Source organism: Diuraphis noxia, unplaced genomic scaffold (assembly GCF_037042655.1).
Source record: "Diuraphis noxia isolate RWA-SAM2 unplaced genomic scaffold, SU_Dnox_SAM2 contig0001, whole genome shotgun sequence".
Taxonomy (NCBI): domain Eukaryota; kingdom Metazoa; phylum Arthropoda; class Insecta; order Hemiptera; family Aphididae; genus Diuraphis; species Diuraphis noxia.
The window spans coordinates 107,378,423-107,399,002 of record NW_028301711.1 but is presented as its reverse complement, the minus strand read 5'-3'; the positions used below and the strand labels follow the sequence as shown (position 1 = coordinate 107,399,002).

At 32.6% G+C, this 20,580-nt stretch overlaps 6 protein-coding genes across 6 annotated transcripts; 3 read left to right on the top strand and 3 right to left on the bottom strand.

The window, feature by feature from the left end:
- Positions 1-239: 239 nt before the first annotated feature.
- On the top strand, positions 240-2,990 carry LOC149063272 (uncharacterized). The gene is made up of 4 exons (XM_089215592.1): positions 240-348; positions 850-929; positions 990-1,158; positions 2,883-2,990. Exons 2-4 carry the CDS (start codon positions 868-870, stop codon positions 2,988-2,990), a joined length of 339 nt encoding a protein of 112 aa, XP_089071718.1. The 5' UTR covers positions 240-348; positions 850-867.
- A 190-nt stretch (positions 2,991-3,180) lies between these two features.
- Positions 3,181-6,915, top strand: LOC107171322 (uncharacterized). Its single transcript, XM_089215590.1, has 4 exons — positions 3,181-3,264; positions 3,319-3,932; positions 4,777-5,030; positions 5,738-6,915. Exons 1-4 carry the CDS (start codon positions 3,199-3,201, stop codon positions 6,913-6,915), a joined length of 2,112 nt encoding a protein of 703 aa, XP_089071716.1. The 5' UTR covers positions 3,181-3,198.
- Positions 6,916-13,790: 6,875 nt separating this feature from the next.
- LOC149063271 (uncharacterized) lies at positions 13,791-14,537 on the bottom strand. The gene has a single exon (XM_089217718.1). It carries the CDS (start codon positions 14,535-14,537, stop codon positions 13,791-13,793), a length of 747 nt encoding a protein of 248 aa, XP_089073844.1.
- Positions 14,538-14,883: 346 nt separating this feature from the next.
- Positions 14,884-15,519, bottom strand: LOC149063270 (uncharacterized). The gene has a single exon (XM_089215589.1). It carries the CDS (start codon positions 15,517-15,519, stop codon positions 14,884-14,886), a length of 636 nt encoding a protein of 211 aa, XP_089071715.1.
- An 839-nt stretch (positions 15,520-16,358) lies between these two features.
- Positions 16,359-17,370, top strand: LOC149063269 (uncharacterized). The gene has a single exon (XM_089217717.1). The coding sequence runs from the start codon at positions 16,359-16,361 to the stop codon at positions 17,367-17,369; it is 1,011 nt and encodes a 336-aa protein (XP_089073843.1). The 3' UTR covers position 17,370.
- A 727-nt stretch (positions 17,371-18,097) lies between these two features.
- On the bottom strand, positions 18,098-19,293 carry LOC149063268 (uncharacterized). Its single transcript, XM_089215588.1, has 2 exons — positions 18,471-19,293; positions 18,098-18,123 (listed from the first exon to the last, which is right to left on the bottom strand). Exons 1-2 carry the CDS (start codon positions 19,291-19,293, stop codon positions 18,098-18,100), a joined length of 849 nt encoding a protein of 282 aa, XP_089071714.1.
- Between the last annotated feature and the right edge of the window lie 1,287 nt (positions 19,294-20,580).

Genomic DNA, 20,580 nt, shown 5'->3' with positions numbered 1-20,580 from the left:
TATTTCATAATATACCTACTAATACAAACGTATTTAAACGTGTACATATATATATATTATAATATATAATACACTGGATGATCGCTTTCGAGTGTCGCTGCAATATACGCAATATTACAGTATGACCATTATTAGATTACGATTAGATATTAGACTGGTTCGTCGGTGTAGAGGGCCGCGTAGGGGACAACTTTGGCGACGCGAAACTCGCCTATGTTATTCTGCGTCATCTTGCGACGAACGCCCATACAGCACACATCTACGCATACCGAAAAGCCTATTTCCGAAACTACTTAGTGCTTTTCATTTCGTTTCGGTCTGTATCTGTATCTGGCGCTTTGCAAACCGGTGAGTACAAGTTTTACATATTATAATAATACAATATAATATAATATACGTACAGGTGTATTCATGGCAGCGCGTGTCGCGCACCAGTGCCAGTGCACCACCGTTTCATTACACACGTTGTTCATCGCTATAATATACGCGATGTTTTCACTATGGCGAGTTTGGTGTTTTTTTTCACGCACCGCGTGTTTACTTTGAATCTAACGCTTTTTTGTATCCGCCTTCGTATTTGAAATTCGCCGTGGTCGACGTTTGGCCGTTAACCGATTCATTTTAACTGACGCGCTTACCGTTGCGCCATTGCGGTATTTGTTTAAACAGTTAACTGTGCTGCTCTGTATGCCATTTTTCGATTTTATAAAATATAATATTTGCAGTAGGTATTAATTCTAAAAATAACACACTTGTACAGACAGCATACTGATAACGTCATTATTTTTGATTTCAATGAGTGTAGAAAATGAGTTTATACTTACTTTTTACTTTTCATGATGTTTTTAGGCTATTCACACGTACACAATGGTCAAACGCTGTGTGATGTGCGGAGTTGTGGACAATATCAATGATGTTTCCGTACACAAGTATTTCACCCTACACACACATATATATATAACTACTCATATTAAATATGACACTTTTAGATTTCCAAACGATGTGCGTCATCATCAGTGGGTGGCATTTGTGATGGACAATGGTTTTCCTGTGAACCAATCATCAAAGTTGTGTTCAAGGCATTTCGTGCCTGGCATCGACTATGTCATAGGAGACGCACAACGCCGTCGTCTGGTGCTCACAGCAGTGCCGTCTTTGGTGAGTGTATAATCAAGATTGTTACTACACCACTAATATCCTTATATATACCTGCTGTTAGGAACTTAAGTTGATAACATTCAACGTGACCCGACACAAGTATACTACCAAACATAAATATATTTTAACGGAATGTTTCACTTTAATACATGACACTGTGAATTACAATATCAAGTACCTATTGTTAAAAGCAGGTTTAATTCATCATCCACACACATACACCCACAACCCTCCTATGCCACTAAGTTGTGTTATGTTTTGTTTATAATTTACTGCACATTTACAGTATGGGTACTAAAGAATACAAATTACTTCACAACAACATTTATCATTCATCATTATTTAGGTATAGTACATTGTATAGTACATTCACTGTTCACCGTGTACACTGTGATTTACATTATTAGGTTGCTCAACACTTAACTTTTTTAAGTACAGTTAATGTTATTACAGTTAGTTAGTATAACACACTACTTATGTATTTTAATATTGGACCCCTGGCATAACCTACTAAATGTTTGTAATCTGATGTAACTAACTTCACACTAAATGTACACTGTGTTCTCCTTGCTCAGTAGCATGCATTAAGCAAGTATCTGATATTCACTTGATGCATATAGGTATCTACATTTATTGTTATAGTATGCCACAAATGTTATTGTTACTGTTAAACATGTAAGAACATTAAACACTTTTTGATTCAGCCTAACCAACAATAAACAATGATTAAAAATACACAACCAATTATTAAACGTTCTTCTTTTTTGTTCATTGGCTGTAAATGAAAACAAAAGACAACTGAATATTTTGCTACACCTATGACTGTATGTGTAACTTTCTTTTAAATTGTATTTCATCTTATACTTATATGATGGCCAATTCTCAAGATTTATTATGTACAACATTAATACATTGTAGTTATATACTCGGCAATGTAAGTTTACACTGTACTCACATGATACTACAGATATCTTACCTCAGACTTCTCATATAATTTATAAATTCACTTAATGCATATAGTATAGGTGGTAACAACGCTTACTTTTATAAAGTGCAATATATATTTTTTAAGTTAAGTTACTAACACATAAGCACATTAAACAAGTAGATTAACAAACATTATAAATATGTCTGTATATATGTACACACACACACTAATTATTTTATTAATTTTTTTAATTGTTTTTAGCCCCCTCCATGCTACACTATAAGTAGTGTTACTTATAACTTACTACCATATACACTTATTGTACTTATACGTTTTCTTACACAGTTGTTTGTCTCTACATACATAACACATTGATACCTAGGTACTTTAACTACAAACAGTTAAACTACATGTTGAGTTCTTTCTACTGATGTGCACTAGGAATCCCGTACCAAATGCCATACATTTGTACCAATACATAAACTTATTATTCATTTTATTTAATAGATAGTTATGGAGTTCATAATATTCAAAATGCTCACTCAACAAAACATACACCACCTGTAAAATACAGTTTTCTATAGAATAGTAATATATAAACTGAATATAAAGTTAATTTATAACCCTAATTTCAAAAGTCATTACATTACACCTGCCTACTACAATGCCAAACATGCTGTCTTAAACACCTTACTTTTCATATTTAACATATAATTTGTTTTACTTAATATTCATATTAAGCACACTGAGATTTGAAAATTGTATCCACTCTGCATTAACTCAACCTAACTTATAGGTGCTAGGGGAATGTCCAAATGGAGGAGGAGGTGGAGGAGGTCGTGGAATTCGTCGAAGTCGAGCTGGAAGAAGAGGAGGAAGTGGAAATCTTCGACGTCCAGATTGAAGGCGAGGGGGACTTGCAGATCGTCTACATCCCGATGGAGGAGGGGGAGGGTGTAGAAGTCATCGACGTCATGGTGGAGGAAGAGGAAGGCATGAAAGTCGTCGACGGTGAGGAGGATATTGAAGTCATCGACGTCCAGGTGAACGGCGGAGGAGAGGGCATGGAAGTCTTCGAAGTGCTGGTGGAAGATGAAGATGAGGGTGTGGAAATGGTCGAGGTTCAGATGGACGAAGCGCAAGCAGAACACGAGTTTGCCGACGTGACCGACGAAGAGGTCAGTAAATATGTCTTTAAAATATAATGTTATCATAAATTATTTGAATTGCAGTTCGAACCAATTCCTGTGGGTGTTCCGGTAGAACAACCCAGAAGACTTGTGCCCATGATCGACAGGCTAGCTGCCGTGAGACACCCGCTGCCAGAGCGTCACTGCGTGGGTGCTTTGACTGCTGTCTGTGTGCACTGTGACGCACGCCACTTTCCTAGCGAGTGTGCGACCCGGGGTCACTTCTCCACGTGTTGCAATAACGGCCAAGTGACCGCTACAGGAGACCGCGTGTTGTTGCCTGCCCCGTATCTGTTAATGAATTTGTTAATTTCTGATTCGCAGGATGGTCGTAGTTACCAAGGGAACATCCGTCTATACAACAACGCCTTGGCATTTGCTGCGATTTCCACCAGCGTGAATCCTAGACCTTTACAAGGGCGAGGTCCGGCGGTGTTCACACTCCAAGGGCAATTGTACCATAGGACTAATAATGACGTGGCTGCCAACAGAGAAGAAGCGAGATACTGCGAGTTGTACTTCATCGAGTCCGGGGAAGCCAACACCCGCCGCCTCGACATGGCCCGACAGAGAAATCGACGTGAACTGTCAGAGAGTGTGATGGCAGACTTGGACACTATGCTGCGGGACAGGAATCCATACGTATTGGCTTTAATGTGAGAAAAATTATGGTGTTTGTTGACTTTAGACATCTTAATTAACTGACCATTTAGAGTAAGACTCATTGAGAACTACAAACATACAGCAAACATAAAGTTATTGCTTAATGATGATTCAAAATATACATACAACACAACTCACTAAAATAAATAAATCCTCAACTTTGTAAAAAAATAACTTGAATAATAACAACATTTACCCTCTTATTCTAATCATGTAAATTATTTGAATGAATTCATTTAATCCCATACACCATATCACTGTTATATAATACAACACTTTTTGTTCAGCCTTACACAGATCATAAATATGTATGAACACACATTAAAAATATAAATTTACACTGTACTGCCATTGCACAGTGGCACGCATTCACACAATACTACAACATTCTTAACATTTACCATACAATTGATAAATTCACTTTACGCATACCTACACTTACTGTTATGGAGTGCAACACCTATGACACACACACACACTAAGTAGAGTTACAGTAAGTTACAATGGACTTTCTTTTAAATTGTATTTCAACTTATACTATACTTAGCAATGTAAATGTACACTGTACTCACATGATACTACAGGTATCTGATATAAATATTCTGCAAAACATAAATCTTACCTCAGACTAATCATATAATTTATAAATTCACTTAACTACGCTTACTTATATAGAGTGCAATATACATTTTTAAAATTAAGTTTACTAACACAAAATGCAGTATCGTTACATTGATGGTGGAGTTCTGATATTTATTCCCCCCCCCCCTTGCTCTTGCAATTACTATTATTATTGATGTGTGTTTAACACAATATATATGTGTACATTAATTCTAGGAATATGCGTCAGGTGTGGCAGGCAGAAAGAGACGTAGCCGACGCCGACCCAGCAGGTGTGCATCCCAGGCCGATCATAATGCATTTCGTCACAGATGCAACCAGGGATCAGCGGCGTTACAACCTGCCCACAGCAAATGAAGTCGCGGCCGTGTTTGTCGGTGACGACGGTCGTCCGCCCAGAAACCTCAATCTGGTCATCTACGACACGAATCCAATCGACCCGCAACACAGGATGCAAAACATACCTGCGGGTTAGTTAATAACCATTTCACATAACTGCTTAAAATTAATACCATTAGATGATTTGGTTAAACACACAGATATAAAATATCACAACCGACCTTAACTCTTTCATAGGGCCTCTGCTCTTTCACTTCAGTTCTTACTTCTCAATGCAGTGCTGTATAAAAATTTGCTTCGTTGCAGCAGAGATCAACATACATAATTAATCCTTTTGATAACTGCACTGCGTTATAATTAATGTACTGATAATAATTAGGTAAATTTATTTTAATTTAAAATTCCATGTACAAATGTAAAGATTGTAAAGTACACACACACACAGATGTCTTATCATTAATCGAACCTATCCTTAAACTACTTCAATGCTTAATTCACTATGCTCACTTAATAAGTTAAGTATACAGTATACATCAAACATAGTAAAAAGCCACATGAACTGTTGTGTTTAGTATCATTAATATATACAAAGTATTAGTATACACAAACAAACTACAATTAATTCTCACACTATTCACAATTCATTGTGTTGTTGTTCCTGTAGTGGTCTGTTGTATTTATTGATATGTTTCATAGAATTTGGAACTTTTCCACATGCCTTCCTCTTGCTGTTCTACTAAATATGAGCTTAATTTACACAGCTCCATAACCTAACTCTCCACTGCATTTAGTAATTCACTTGAAATAATATATACCATTAATTATTACATTCCACAAGGGTCGTGTCATGCGGATCCGATGTTGTATCCGCTGTTGTTCCCAAGCGGAGAAGCCGGTTGGCATTTCGGTATGAGACAAGAGGGCAACCGCCGGAATCAAGTCCGCAATCGGAATAGTATCAGGGAGTTTGCGTGCTTTCGTTTGGCCATACGATATCGTGGAAATAATGATACGATGCATGTACAGTTCAGTCTTATACATGCTGGTCGATTTTTGTTGCAGCAGTATGTGTGTGACCAGTACGTTCGAATGGAATCGAACAATCTGAACTATATCCGCACGAATCAGCGAGCTCTCCTCGCTGATGCGTACCAAGGGCTCATGGACCACGTGAACCAGCAGCACCACTTGGACGTTGCCGATCCCATGGCGGTCGGCCGGAGGGTCATTCTACCGTCCACGTTCGTCGGCAGTCCCAGATACATGAAGCAGTGTTATGAGGACGCTATGGCCATAGTGCGTAAGTATGGAAAACCAGACCTGTTCATAACTTTTACGTGCAATCCCAGATGGCCGGAGATCACGGACAACCTAGCGATTCACAGCACGGCAAGTGACAGGCCTGAACTGGTGGCCAGGGTGTTTCACTTGAAACTACAGGAATTAATAAGTGACATAACTGTTAATCGTGTGTTTGGTAATGTCGATGCTTATGTTTACACCATAGAGTTTCAGAAACGCGGTCTGCCCCACGCGCACATACTCATTATCCTGGCGGAGGATAGTAAGTTGCGCACGGCAGAGGACGTAGACGACGTGGTTTGCGCTTTCTTGCCAGATCCGGCGACCGACAGGCAATTACACACTTGCGTGACATCCCACATGATACACGGGCCATGTGGAAGAGTCAACCCACAGAGTCCGTGCATGGTGGACAACAGTTGTTCCAAAGACTACCCGAAGCCACACACAGAGGAAACTGTGTATGTTTCGGACGGCGGTTACCCCAAATACCGCCGACCGAACAACGGTCAAGTGGTCCTTGTAAGAAATCACGAGGTCGGTAACGAGTGTGTAGTTCCTCACAACCCTTACCTACTTGCCAAGTACGACGCACACATTAACGTTGAGGTGTGCTCTTCCATTAAGAGCGTGATGTACATCTACAAATACATCTTCAAAGGACACGACTGTGTAACATTGGAGGTTTGGGATCAGGACGAACTAGCCAAGTAAGTCTGAATACAAAATAGTTGAGCACTTTATCGATTACTTGAATAAATTAATATTCACTATTCACTGTTGTAACAAGAGGTTTAATCAAAGTAATACTGTATACTATCCCTAATTGATACATTAATAATAACATAAAAAAGATAATAATAATTGTACAAGTTTATGTATTACGCATGAGTCTACTTTGTGGTGGAATTATGTAGGTAGTTAGGTCGGTTGTATATAATGATACAACAATTAAAACAGAACACAATAACACCAGATTTTAATTGTATCAGTAGTAATTAAAGTAACTTGATATATATTTTTATTAATATTCAGTAATTGCTGTTTATTAAGTAAGATGCAGTTAAATAATATTATTATTATCTGTCTGTACTCGGGCTGTTTTTGTTCTACCATGCTTTCAACATTAACAATTTAAATATACCACTTATTATTATATTAAAAATGTCAATACCTATTGTATTTTTGTTCACTTACAATTAAAAGTAAGTTTTGAAAAAAGTAGTTCCTTAGGTTTGATTAAACATTTTAAACTAGACGTTTCATTTAGTTCATGTTTCGGTTAAGCAACTAAAAAAATAGTTCTTAGGTTCTTATGTTTGTTTCACTCATAGAAGTATTACAATATATTTTTATTAATATTCAGTAATTTCCGTTTATTTATTTTTCAATTATTATATTAAGTAAGATGTAGTTCAATTATTTATGTTTATACATATTTACTGCAGTTAATAATTGATACCAAATAGGTTAGGTTAATTAAAACCTTACTTAATCGATAGTTATATTTTTCAAACAATAATTAAATGCATGTACCTTTAACAATATACTTAGCTTGCTCCAACACTCAACTTCTTTTATTCAACAAAGTTATAAAGTACAGTTGATATTATTACAGTTAGTACCTATGGACTTATTGTTATAGAGTACCACACATATTATTGTTACTAACACTTAAGCACATTCAACACTTTTTGTTTCGTCTTAACCAACATTAAGTAAATTAACAAAGAACTACACAACCAATTATTAAAAACGTTGTTCTTTTTTTGTTCTACTGCTGTAAATGGTTAAAATAAAATAGTTCTTAGGTTCTTATGTTTGATTAAACATTTTAAACTACATGTTTCATTCATAGTAGTATATAGTAATATATTTTTATTAATATCAATACAATTATTCTTAATTTATTCTCTGCCAAAACGCATCAGACATTGCAATGTATTCGCATTCGTCTGTCGGTTTCATTTCGTTTTTATTGGTACTTTTTAACATTTATCCTTTAATTTGTATTGTGACGGTGTGGCTGATTAATTGACTAATTATGGTATTGAGATATTGTATATGATACAGCATTAAACCTTACAGTTTTGAACGTTTCATGCGGGGCCCACTAAAAGGTCTACTTTTGATTACCAACTTCCTAACGAATGGATAGATGCTCGAACACGGTTTTCAAATACTGTCGCTTTCGATGGATTACCACCTCACCGGTGGGCCTCATCAAAAACCCTTTATCATTAATCCACATATCGCGACGTCAATCGTATTACCTACTCATATCGTCTAGCAGTATGGTAGGACGTAGTGCGACGTTACAGGCGCTACGTACATAATTCTAACGATATACTCTCCGAAATCGGTATTCACTTGACGTGACCGACTTGCTAGACATTTAAATACGGCTTTCGGCTTTACGCTTTTCGTTTCGACATTCATAACAGCACAAGACTGGACCGTATCGACTGTTAAACTGGAATTTCAAATTTGCCGCTTTCGAAACGATACCTCTACGCCTTATCAGAAATCGTTATCACCTTCTACGACTTTTGATTATTGACCGGCGAGTACAGCAATGATTTTAATAATTCAAACGACTCTACGTCCACCATCGGTACCCACTTTTCACCGACCAAGGGGGTCTGGGGGTCTCCCCCAGCTAGCACGGAGGGCTAGTCTTATATAATAAAACGTGAATCCCTATATATATCGCTCTAAGCAACCCATAGAAGAATAACGTTTTTCTTCCATGGGTTTCCTAAGACCGGCCAATCGCGTTACTTCCTCGCGGCGGCGGCCGAGCTATCACGATTTTTCAGTTATCGTATACTTATCAGTCATAGATATCGTGTTTTAGATTTTTTCAAAACGTTTTACGCTTATTTTTTCCAGTTTTTACTCGATTTTCTGCTTTTACGCCCTTTTCCGTCGCCTTTTTTACGTTTAATTTAAGTGCGTTTCTTTTAAAATCGGTTTTCACTCGAAAACGCGGCCGACTTTCGTTTTTATCGTTTTTTTTTTCGATCTTTTTCGTCTCTAAGACCGCCGACTGCTATTTTTTCACGTATTATACTTATTTTCGAACCCGTAGACGTGCGGTTCTCGCACCGATTCGGTCCGTACGCTTCGAAATCGCGTTTGATGTACCTATTGTACTGATAATAATAAATATTATACTGTTTTTGTTTGATTCAATAAATATTGTTTTAAATACGTTTAATTCTGTCCTTTGTCTGTTCGAAATCCTTATTTTAAGCTCATGTCGACGGTGTTTGAGTGTTCCTACTTTTTATAAATTACAAAAACGGCTACTCGGTTAGTAGCCAAATATTTAACACAGCACATAAAAGGTGCGACTACATGGGATATAATAATATGTATTATTGTTTGTGTGATTATTTACACTTTTGTTCGTCGACGGCTCAAAGAACGTAATCATATGATGCTACGTATAAGGTGTTTAATATTAATTGCTGTCGATAGGTGAGATAGGTGTAATGAGTAGTCTACGACGGTGGTTAATTATTTAATCGAGCACACAAATTGTACAACAACGTAATGTACTGTAGGTACACTACGGTTAATCGACAATGGTAGTATCGGTGTATATGTTATCTCTTTAGGGTTTTTATGTTTAAATTGATTAAATAACTACTCGGTTATACCATGAAAAGAATATTTTGGTGGTAATGTTAATAATTTAGTTCATTGACGGTGTTATAAAAGTGAGTATGTACTGCTACAGATGCATTATTAAATATCATTTCTTATAGGCAATGTAGTTTTTATTCATTTGTGGTAATTAAATAGTTACTAAATTACACCAGTAGTAGAATATTTTTTGGTAATAATATGGACAGTTTTATTTATTAACGGCTGTATGAATGTCATTCATGGTACGGATAAAACATTAAATATTATTGTTGATAAATAATTTAGGTTCTATGAGTAGTCTATATTTTTGCACATTTGTGATAATCAAATTACCTACCCAAATTTACCAGAAAAAGCATATTTTGGTAATTATATTAACGCTTTGGTTCATCGCCGGCTCTATTATTGTCAGCGTGTTATTAAATATTACTGTTTATAGGTAAGTTATCTACTGTGAAAAGCCTATTGTTTTTAAATATTTGATAGATTTAAATAACACTTTAGTTCATTGACGGTGTTAGTTATGAAAGTCTATATGTACTGAAACGGATACAGTATTAAATTATGCTTTTGATGGGTAAGGTAGATTCTGTAAGTAGGTTATCTATATTGGTTAGGTTAATTATTTAACCAAGCCCACAAATGTACATTAATGTAATATAATAGTATAGTCACAAAACATAGTGTTGACAACATGAAATGATATTTTTATTAAATAGTATACATACATGCATATGTTAAACTTCCTTATTTTGACAAATTGTGTAAAAATCATTAGAATTAGAATAAATTAATAAGCAAATTTAGTTAAACCAACTTCAATAGTTTTATAATAAAATTATTCAAACATAGACTATCAAAATAAATAAAAAATAATATATTGATATTACACTACATTTAGAAGTAACGACTAATTGTAAATTATTTAACATTTACCTAGAACTTAATTATTTAGCTGTGTATATATATTTTTAAAATATACACAATGATTTTGTATATATTACAATATATGTTTTTATTTTATTTTATACCTAACAAAAAAGAAATTGCTGTGTATTCATATGACTTCTTGAATCTTGATTAATTTTGTTAATTACAATATGCAATAAAATAATGGTAGGTTTACTAAATGTTATGACTAAGCAGTGAATAGAAACATAACTTAGTACAATATGAACAGAATCATAGATGGACAAATAGTATGAACACATCAATTAAAAACAAACATACCTACTATATTATAAGGTTAACTGACACATAATTCACACGTTTAAACGTTTTTAGTATTAATATTTTAATCGCCACTACATAAAAACGGTTTAAATGCTGAAGTTTTTCCATTAGCCAGTACCTCGGTAGTATGTCCCAGTAGGTTAGGCGTTAGGCATTTATTTTATTTATTGATATCGATAAAAGTGTTTTTGAAAAACTGTGGTCTCTGGATATCGCTTAGTACCGTTAATCACTCCGCATCTTATATCTATGTGTACATCATATTATTAATTAATTATTATTAATAATAAAATTGTTAGTTGTAGGACTAGCTAAGTTATTACGGTGGAACATTTAAATAACATAGCCACCTGAGATCTTTTGCATTTTTTTCGAATTTTATTTAATTATTTTTTGTTATATTATTACTTAGTTCTTTTTTTAGTGAAGGTTGCTCCACCATCACTGAACACCAATTAGAGCTATATGCCTTTAGGTATTTGGATATCCCACAACGACGACAAACGATAATTGATAGGTACCTAACCATTTACGATCTTTTACCGTCTTCCATAATAAACCGTTTTCAAGAAAAAAAAAAACCATTTAATTAAGCTATGTGTGTGTATACTGTATAGTATATAAAATAGTATATAATATAAAATAAGCCATTGGTTACACTAAATAAATTCCAATTCCTTAAAACATACAATATGTTGTCTTCAGTATTATTCAATAACCTATAGGCTACACAACTTCCAGCAGTAATTTGTTCAAACTTATGATGACATATATAATTGTAATATAAGTTAGGTTCGATTATATAGGTATATAAAAAAAATTTACTATATAGGAACACCTTGAAGAAAAACACATATATAAAAGGAATATCTTTTATATTACTCATTTCATCAATGCAAATGTAACAGAAACACAATAAAATAAATCATCACTGTATTAATACTTATTACTAATTTGTGACTAAACCATACTCGGTTAATCATAAGAATTTCTACACGGAATGCACACCATTTTATTTGTGATATTCATTAATTTCTTAATTCACTTAATACTTTATAGTAGTATATATTTGTATGTTCACAGCCAGCTTTTCCACGGTAAAATTTTTTTTTCAAGGGGAAAATTCCCCCTTGGAGCACACTGATTTACCGCGTAACACAATACGGTGATTACACAAGATTGTCCACCTATTTGCCCCTTACACAAAAATATTTACCGTATCAACTATTTTTCCGTTTTTTTTTAATTTTTTCAATCAAATATCGCTAATTTTTATAAAAATTATATTTCAAGTAAAGAACACAAATTATTTAATAAACTTTTTTATTTTGTTCAATAAAATTACACAAGTTTTCTTACTTCTCTAGTAAAAGGTACATATTCTACAATACGATCATGAATTAATAAACAATAAGCAGTTACACCTGTAAGGGATTCCGATGCTTCAATTTCCAATTGAACATCCACTGCTGAGGCTGTTGCCGAATCATTCTGTTTTGAAGTATCAATAACTATGATGGGTGCGTTTGATAGAAAAGTAGATGGACTCAATATAGGGTTCCGTATACTTTTTTCATAGTACGATTCTTGAAATGATGTATACATATCATATAATAATGTAAAATTATTTTTTGAAAAATCTAAATTCAAATTATCATACGGATATGCAATCGAGTTTAGAAATACTTTAACGTTCGTTAGACTACAATGGTCGAATATACTACAATCTTTTGTTATTGTATTTTTACGACCTTTTTGTAATCCAATTATAATAAATCGTGGTTTTTCTAATTTTGAAGCGGTTTTCAAGTTCCATACTACTTTTTTAGTAGTTCCGAGTTCAGGATATTCAAAAGTTTCGAAAGATCTAAAAGGAATAAACAAACTTTTTTCTTTTTCTACAAGTTTCAATAACTTTAACCTTTCTTCATCATCAACAGTAATATGCGGAACCTTCCAGACTATTTTATTTAATACAACTTTACTTAAAGCAGCAACTACATCACTTTTAAGGCTTAACGCATTTAAATCAGTATGACTTCGAGTTAATATTAATTCCAATCTTGAATTTACTAATATTTTTTTATAATCTTCAAACAGACCTAACCAATATTTCAATGGAATGCAAGCACTGAATTCACCTTTATCGTTTGTTATTTGTGATCCATTTTTAAAATTCCAGCCAGAATTTTCGTAACAATTATAGTTATCTGGTGTACAAGATAAGAATCCTTTCAGCGAGCTTGTGATTCCAAGAACACGTGTGCTATCTACTTCTATTCCATTTATTTCTAATCGAATTTGTTCAAAGAGGTATGAATAACCATTATTACACAGTTTCACTTTATCAGGATCAGATATTATTCCTTCTAAATAAATAAAGCTCTCATGTAGATACGGATAAACATCTGTTTGCTGTACTGATATCCGTATTTCATCATTATTATTAAACGATGTTGTGTACGGTGTATATGAATGATATTCAATTTTCGTTATTTTAGAATCCGTCTCGTACCGTGAACTTATATCTAAAATATCACTTTCAGGCATTCTGTTTTAATTGATAACCTAGAGCTTGCAAAATTTTTTTATTTTTCAACGTCAATTTTTTTACTTTATTTGATGTTACCGATACCACTTTAGTCTTATGACTAGTTGAACTGATCCGAAGTAGCGGATTTATATTGAATTTTAATCCCATATTAAGATCCGTAACGTTTAATATGTAACACGATTGTCAATGCCTCACCAAAATTATCAATCGGATTATGATCTTGATCAACTAGCTGAACGGTTATCGAATCAATATTTGTTTTATTCAATTTGTAATATACTAAATTTAGCGGTGACTGAATTACTTTAGATCCTGTCCTTCCACTCGGGAAAAACTCATATATCGAATGACTTTGAAGTTGGTTATTGAATGACCCATGTGCTATATTACACAATACTTTTATAGAATTAATCGTGTTTAAATTGGCCGCTTTATCCGATCGACGATCTTCATGAAACGGTCCACATTGTATCTTTTTAAACCCAAAAACAGGTGCTATACTATATGGAATATCGAACCTAAGTAGTCCATTGCATTTTATATACGTTCTAAAATCAACAGGATCAATACGTACACTGAATGTTATCTGTGTTCCATAGTCTTTATTAATTCGGAGTAACTCTTTTGCAATATAATTGTTAATATCTTCTATTTCATAGCATCCATCTTTCAAACTAAATTCAAAACTGCAATATTTTATGTTATGTTTCTTTGAAGGAATTACTTCTATTTTCAGTCGGTTATTAATTGGATTTATAATATTTGGAAATGAATTGAACGTTTGCAAAGATAACAAAGCTATTTCTGAATCCTCGTAAACGTTTAGAGATGGAAAATAATTTGCAGTCAATTCAGTCGATTTTCCAGTTAAAGTAAGTGTAATAGATTCATGCATTGTAAAAATTCAAGACATAAATGCCCACAGTTGAATGTATTGAAGTCTTGATAGTTAGAATAGTTATAAACTATTTTAAACTTTTTAAAATAACGTTGTAATTCAATTGGTGGAGGTAAATCACCAAAGCTATCAAAATATATGACTTTATCTTTATTTTTATGAAACGCTACCCAATGGCTCCCGTCGCCTGAAGATATGTCCAAGTTTAATATACCACATTCATTTACATACGGTTTTTTAGGTAAGTTATCACGTGAAAACACTCCACGGAAATGATTGATTTTCAACTTAGTTATACATTTTATAATATCTTCTGACGAAAGTGGTCTGCCAGGTAGCGTATTTAACAGTTTTTTTTCCATACCTTGTTTTTGTTTAAATTTAGACCACTACCCTTTTTTCTTTTTGAATTTTGAATTGCATTATACACACTAGCACCTCCAGACATTAAGCTACCAAGTGCTGACAATCCCGCAAATATAGGTATTAAGGGAATTACACCTCCTGTTTGTCTCGGTGGTAAAATCAGTCTTTTGCTACCATTTTTTTTCTTAGACATTCTTTTTTTCTTTACTGCTATCATGAGATTTTTTATTTTTGTAGCACGTTTCTTTTTATAACCCATTCCTATTTTTCTTTTAGCTTTCATCGCGTTTGTTACCGCGTACGCTACCAATTTCTCTTTTCTAGGAGTGTCTTTTGCTTTAAATCTTTCCCAGGCACGATTTTCTAACACTTTATCAGCTTTATGTCTATCGTCTAAATTTTTACTCGCTGCATACACAATATCGTGATCACGACAAGCAGCGTCCAATGGGTTTATTCCTTTGTCACCGCGATCTAGTCTCTTTTTCAATTTCGTACCTGGCCCACAAAACTGATAACCTGGAACATGGGATTCAAACGGAAGACTATTTATAAGAGAGTTTACAATACCTTTACCAGTCTTTTTCGATTTACACTTTCGAGTTGAACGCATCATCAATAACTGAATATAAAATAAAAATCTTCGAGTATTTATAAGAAAATGAATTTAATTGAACAGAAAGATAAATTAGAAATAATAAACGTAGATGTACAAATATCAAAAAAACCATCAAGACATGGTTCGTTATTACCTGATACTATACCTGCTATATTAGTTGGTCCTAGTGGATCGGGTAAAACAAATATAATGTACAATCTAATCACACATGAAAACGGGTTAAGATTTGAAAATATCTATTTATACTCTAAAACCTCTAATCAAGAAAAATATGTTTTGTTAAAAAAAATAATGGATGATATACAAGGTGCTAATTTGTTCATATTTACAAACGCAGATAAAGTTATAAAACCAAACTTAACCAAGAAAAATTCTATTATAATTTTTGATGATGTAATATGTGATTCACAGTCTGTTATTAGAGAATACTTTAGCATCTGTAGACATTCAGGTGCTAGCTCTGTATTTTATTTAGCACAAACATATTCTAAAATACCAAAACAGATGGTAAGAGATAACTCAAACTTTTTAATAATTCTGAAACAAGATGATATGAATTTACGTCATATATTCAATGATCATTCGTCGACAGATATGGATTTCTCAGAATTTCGGAAAATTTCTCATTTATGTTGGAATCAAAGTGATTATGGGTTTATGGTTATTGATAAAACTCGAGAAATGAATGAAGGAAGATATAGATGTGGTTTTCATACGTTTATTAAAATAAAATAATTATATATAATATATATATATATAATGTAACATTGTTATTATCTACATAGTCTTACCAGTGGTCATACGATACAGTAATATTGAGTTTATTATTTACTATGAACAAAGAAAAGGTTTTGCTGAAAAATTTAATAATATCAAAAAAAAATATTAAACAAAAAATAATGGAAATGAAACGTGGTATTATAGATTCAGATAACTATTTCCGTGAAGCATTTAAACCGATAACTGAACCACTCAGTACAAAAATAGAAAAAAATACATCGTGTAACTTACAACTAGCTGATTATAAAAATGCAGAAACCTCATACACTAGTGGTGAAAATGAAGATGATGAATTAAATTCGACATTTGTAAATTTTTTTGAACGTCCTAAATCACAACGTTATGATAAATCTTATGGTTTACATTATGATAGAACTAGTGATTCTTACAAAATAGGAGATTACTCTGTAACTTTTAGCCATGGTAACTTACAGCTGCTTAATAAATACTACCCATGGACATTAGGACTACAATCTTTATTATGTGAGAAAGAACCAAAAAATACAACTATACAAGATATGGAATCTTATTACGATATTTTGAAAACTTCTCGAGTTCATTTAAAAGCGGATGGGAAACCAAAAACCTCAAAGTTTCATAAATGGGCAACCGTTGTAAAACCTCTCTACGAAAGAATGAAAAATGAAGAAAAACAGTTAAACGAAGAAATAGTTAAAATTAATAACTCTAGAGCTCCTCGGATAAGCTTTAAAGAATTAAACGAACATTTATCTAGTTCGAGTGCTAAACGTAGTAATGTTCATAATAATACAACCATAACAAATGAACCATTTGATTTTAACCCTACAGCAAACAGTTCTATGTCTGTAGATCCTCCAGTTGAAAAGATGTTTAATTTTACTGCATCACCACATGCTAAGAAAGGTTCTGGTTTATATAAAGATGTAATACCTCAAACACAGTTAGTTTATTATGATGATCCAAATGAATTAGTAACTAGATTAAATCTTTTAACATCATCACAAAGAGTTGGTAATACTGGCGTTAGTAATGAAATCATATCTATTTTAGAAGAATTACGTGAGAGGAATATTATAGTATAATGACAACCTTAGAGAATATAGCTAATGAGCTACATCGACCAGCGAGAAAAATATTTCCTAGACGTAGCGTAGTTACACGGTTTAAAGATGATCTCTGGCAAGCTGATTTAATAGACATGCAGTCACATTCTAGACAAAATAAAGGTTTTAAATTCATTTTAATCATAATTGATACATTTACCAAGTATGTATGGGTAGAAGCACTAAAAAATAAAACAGCGGAGGAATGTACAAAAGCTATGTTTAATATATTGAAAAAAGCTAATCCAAAATTGTTACAGACAGATAATGGTACAGAATTTTATAATAATCAATTTCAAGATTTAATGAAAAAATATAAAATTAAACATTATAGTTCATTCAGTGTCATTAAGTGTTCAATTTGTGAACGTGTAATACAAACTCTTAAAAATAAAATATATAAACATTTTACTGCAACAGGTACATGGAATTGGTATAATACAATATCAAAAATTATACAAAACTATAATAATACAAAACATAGAACAATTAAATGTACACCAAGTGAAGCTCGAATGGATGCAAACAAAATTAAACTTAACACACATACAAATATCAAAACATTATACAAACCAAAATTTAACATTAATGATAAAGTAAGAATATCTAAATATAAACATATATTTGATAAGGGATACACACCAAATTGGACGACAGAAATATTTACAATTTCAAAAATTTTACATACAAATCCAGTAACGTATCAATTAAAAGATGAATCGAACAATATCATCTTAGGCGGTTTTTATGAACAAGAAATTAAATTAACTGATTTTCCAAACACCTTTCTTGTTGAACGTGTTATAAAAAAAGTTGGGAATAAAATGTTTGTCAAGTGGTTAGGTTTTAATTCAAGTCATAATTCGTGGATAACGTTGTCAGATATATTAAAATAAAATTTTATATTATATTATTTTTTATCTTATTATTATATTTTACCTTTTTCTTTGATAACACTAAAAAAAAAAATTTGTTGATTCACATGAAACGTTTAACAATTAAAACATTATATAATACTGATAGATAGCGCTTTTTGTTTATTTCGATTGCGGATATATAAAGTTTTTAATTTATAGTGACCATAAGCCAATGTATTAATCCCATCATCCATTATATAACGTTTATCATCGTTAGCACTAAGAACAAGCTTAGTCATAGTTTTCGAATGGACAATATGTTTATTCGATTGAATAAAATTCATTTTTCTATGAGTTTGTTTATCCTCAACAGTTACATGGTTTATAAATGCATTTAATATATCCATGTAATTTTCAAATTTCATGTGATTTTTAATTATATACTTTTTTACACCTTTTGCTTTTTTTTCCTCAACACTATGTACAGTTTTATACGCATATAATTTCGGTCTTAATGAGACAAATTCTTTTAGAATTATTCCTTTCATTTCATCCTTAAAATATCCGGGTTGATTTTTATGAGTCTCACTGAAACAATAATGGTCTTTAGGATAATTAGATGTATCAAAATATGGTAGTAAACTATTTTTTAAATCATCGAAAAAATTTGTTGTTTGGATAGCGTATACCAACGAATCAGTATCTGAATACAAAGAACTAATTTTAGCACCATATTTTTTTTTCATTACATTATAATGAAAGTCATACATAAATGTTTTTGAAACATCTAAAATTGCGAATCCTACATAAATTGCCTTGTCAAATTTAATGATTTCCTTACGCTGATGAATAGCCATAAGATTCTCAGTGTATATAGTTCTGTCTTTAAAATTAGTTTTAACCATTAATTTCCTAGCTTTTTTTGCTGATGAAACAAGTTTTATAGAAGTTCTTGCGCGAACATTTTCCATACATTTACCGAAAACGCTATTGATTAACAACTTCCAAAACTTTTTTTCAAACTCGTTTTTAGCTTCAACTCTCATAGTTGTACACAATTCAATGTATGATGCCATCCATTTGCTTTGTGAAAAGCTAATAGCTCGATGAATTTTTGTCACTTAAATACCGTTTAAAATCGCCTGTTTTAAGTTTTTATAATGTACTATATAGTTTTTTTTTGATGATAATGTAGTAAGCAATTTCTTAGCTTTAGAATTAGGAGGACACTCATTAATGGGTAAAAATGGGAAATCATTATGAATTTTATGTAAATACTTAGGGTACTCGATATCGACTTCTAATATATACCCAACTTCTGAATCATCAGCAATTTTAGTGACATCGATATTGAGATCATTAACCCACTCAAAATCTTTGAAAGGCAATTCTGTTAACATAGATTTACCATACAAATTTACACAGTCAAGATATGTAATCCATGTGATTGGTTCATTCGAATTATAGTCCAGTCCTTCAATATTTGGTATATTTGCTTTAACATATCTTTTAGTTGATTTACAAATGCCCCCCCCCCGGATTGAGTTTTCAAAAAAGAGGAGCATGTTGTAATCCTTTAACCTTTCCAATTTCACCTTAGTGTACTTAAGCATACAATCAAAAGCAAATCCAGGAGCAGTCATGTAATGAGCAGGATCTAATCTGAGAGTAGATAAACATAAGTCTCTAAAATTTTCAAACACGTCAGCCAGTATGGTAACGTCAGTCTTTAAATAAAGATCGCTATACTCACCTAAAGTCTTTATATCGAATGTTCGCCATATATTTTTAGCATGCATATAATCTTTATCGCTTATTTTTTCGTCTGTCAAAGAGTTATAAAATTCAGACTTTGATGGTAAAAAAGTATCATCTAATTTACTCCAACTATCGACATATTCATAAGGGAAGATTCCTTTTTGAGTGACTAGATCTAATGCTTTCATGGAAAAATTTTTAAGAGTTTCTCTAAACCTCAACTTATCTTCTGATAAATTTAATGCAAGTTTACTTAATGATTCGCTCATGAAACGGAATGTATCGACAAATTTAATACTAAATCTATGTGCGATTTCTTTACTAAAGGATATATATTTTTCTGACGAATTAGGAATAACGTGAATATCTTTATCATTACAACCAAGTTCCCGAATTATGAAATGACTATCGTACGATAAATTATGGAAGAAAATTGGTACGAATGAGGGGAGTAGTATAGATGTACCATTCCTGGCGCACTTTTATTTTTATCAGTAAAAGATCACAAAGAAAACAATGTGCAAAAAGATCAGACAATTGAAATGCAATAATTATTAAAATATTTTTCATAGAAC

Bases quoted from the DNA above. Each gene is read 5' to 3' on its own strand.
- LOC149063269 (XM_089217717.1), top strand. From the start codon at position 16,359: ATGAACAAAGAAAAGGTTTTGCTGAAAAATTTAATAATATCAAAAAAA.
- LOC149063270 (XM_089215589.1), bottom strand. From the start codon at position 15,519: ATGCGTTCAACTCGAAAGTGTAAATCGAAAAAGACTGGTAAAGGTATT.
- LOC149063272 (XM_089215592.1), top strand. From the start codon at position 868: ATGGTCAAACGCTGTGTGATGTGCGGAGTTGTGGACAATATCAATGAT. The intron at 930-989 runs GTATTTCACCCT...TGACACTTTTAG, and splicing joins AATGATGTTTCCGTACACAA to ATTTCCAAACGATGTGCGTC. The intron at 1,159-2,882 runs GTGAGTGTATAA...CCTAACTTATAG, and splicing joins TCACAGCAGTGCCGTCTTTG to GTGCTAGGGGAATGTCCAAA.
- LOC149063271 (XM_089217718.1), bottom strand. From the start codon at position 14,537: ATGCATGAATCTATTACACTTACTTTAACTGGAAAATCGACTGAATTG.
- LOC107171322 (XM_089215590.1), top strand. From the start codon at position 3,199: ATGGTCGAGGTTCAGATGGACGAAGCGCAAGCAGAACACGAGTTTGCC. The intron at 3,265-3,318 runs GTCAGTAAATAT...TTTGAATTGCAG, and splicing joins CCGACGTGACCGACGAAGAG to TTCGAACCAATTCCTGTGGG. The intron at 5,031-5,737 runs GTTAGTTAATAA...ACATTCCACAAG, and splicing joins GATGCAAAACATACCTGCGG to GGTCGTGTCATGCGGATCCG.
- LOC149063268 (XM_089215588.1), bottom strand. From the start codon at position 19,293: ATGAGAGTTGAAGCTAAAAACGAGTTTGAAAAAAAGTTTTGGAAGTTG. The intron at 18,124-18,470 runs GTCACTATAAAT...AAACCGCCTAAG, and splicing joins GATTAATACATTGGCTTATG to ATGATATTGTTCGATTCATC.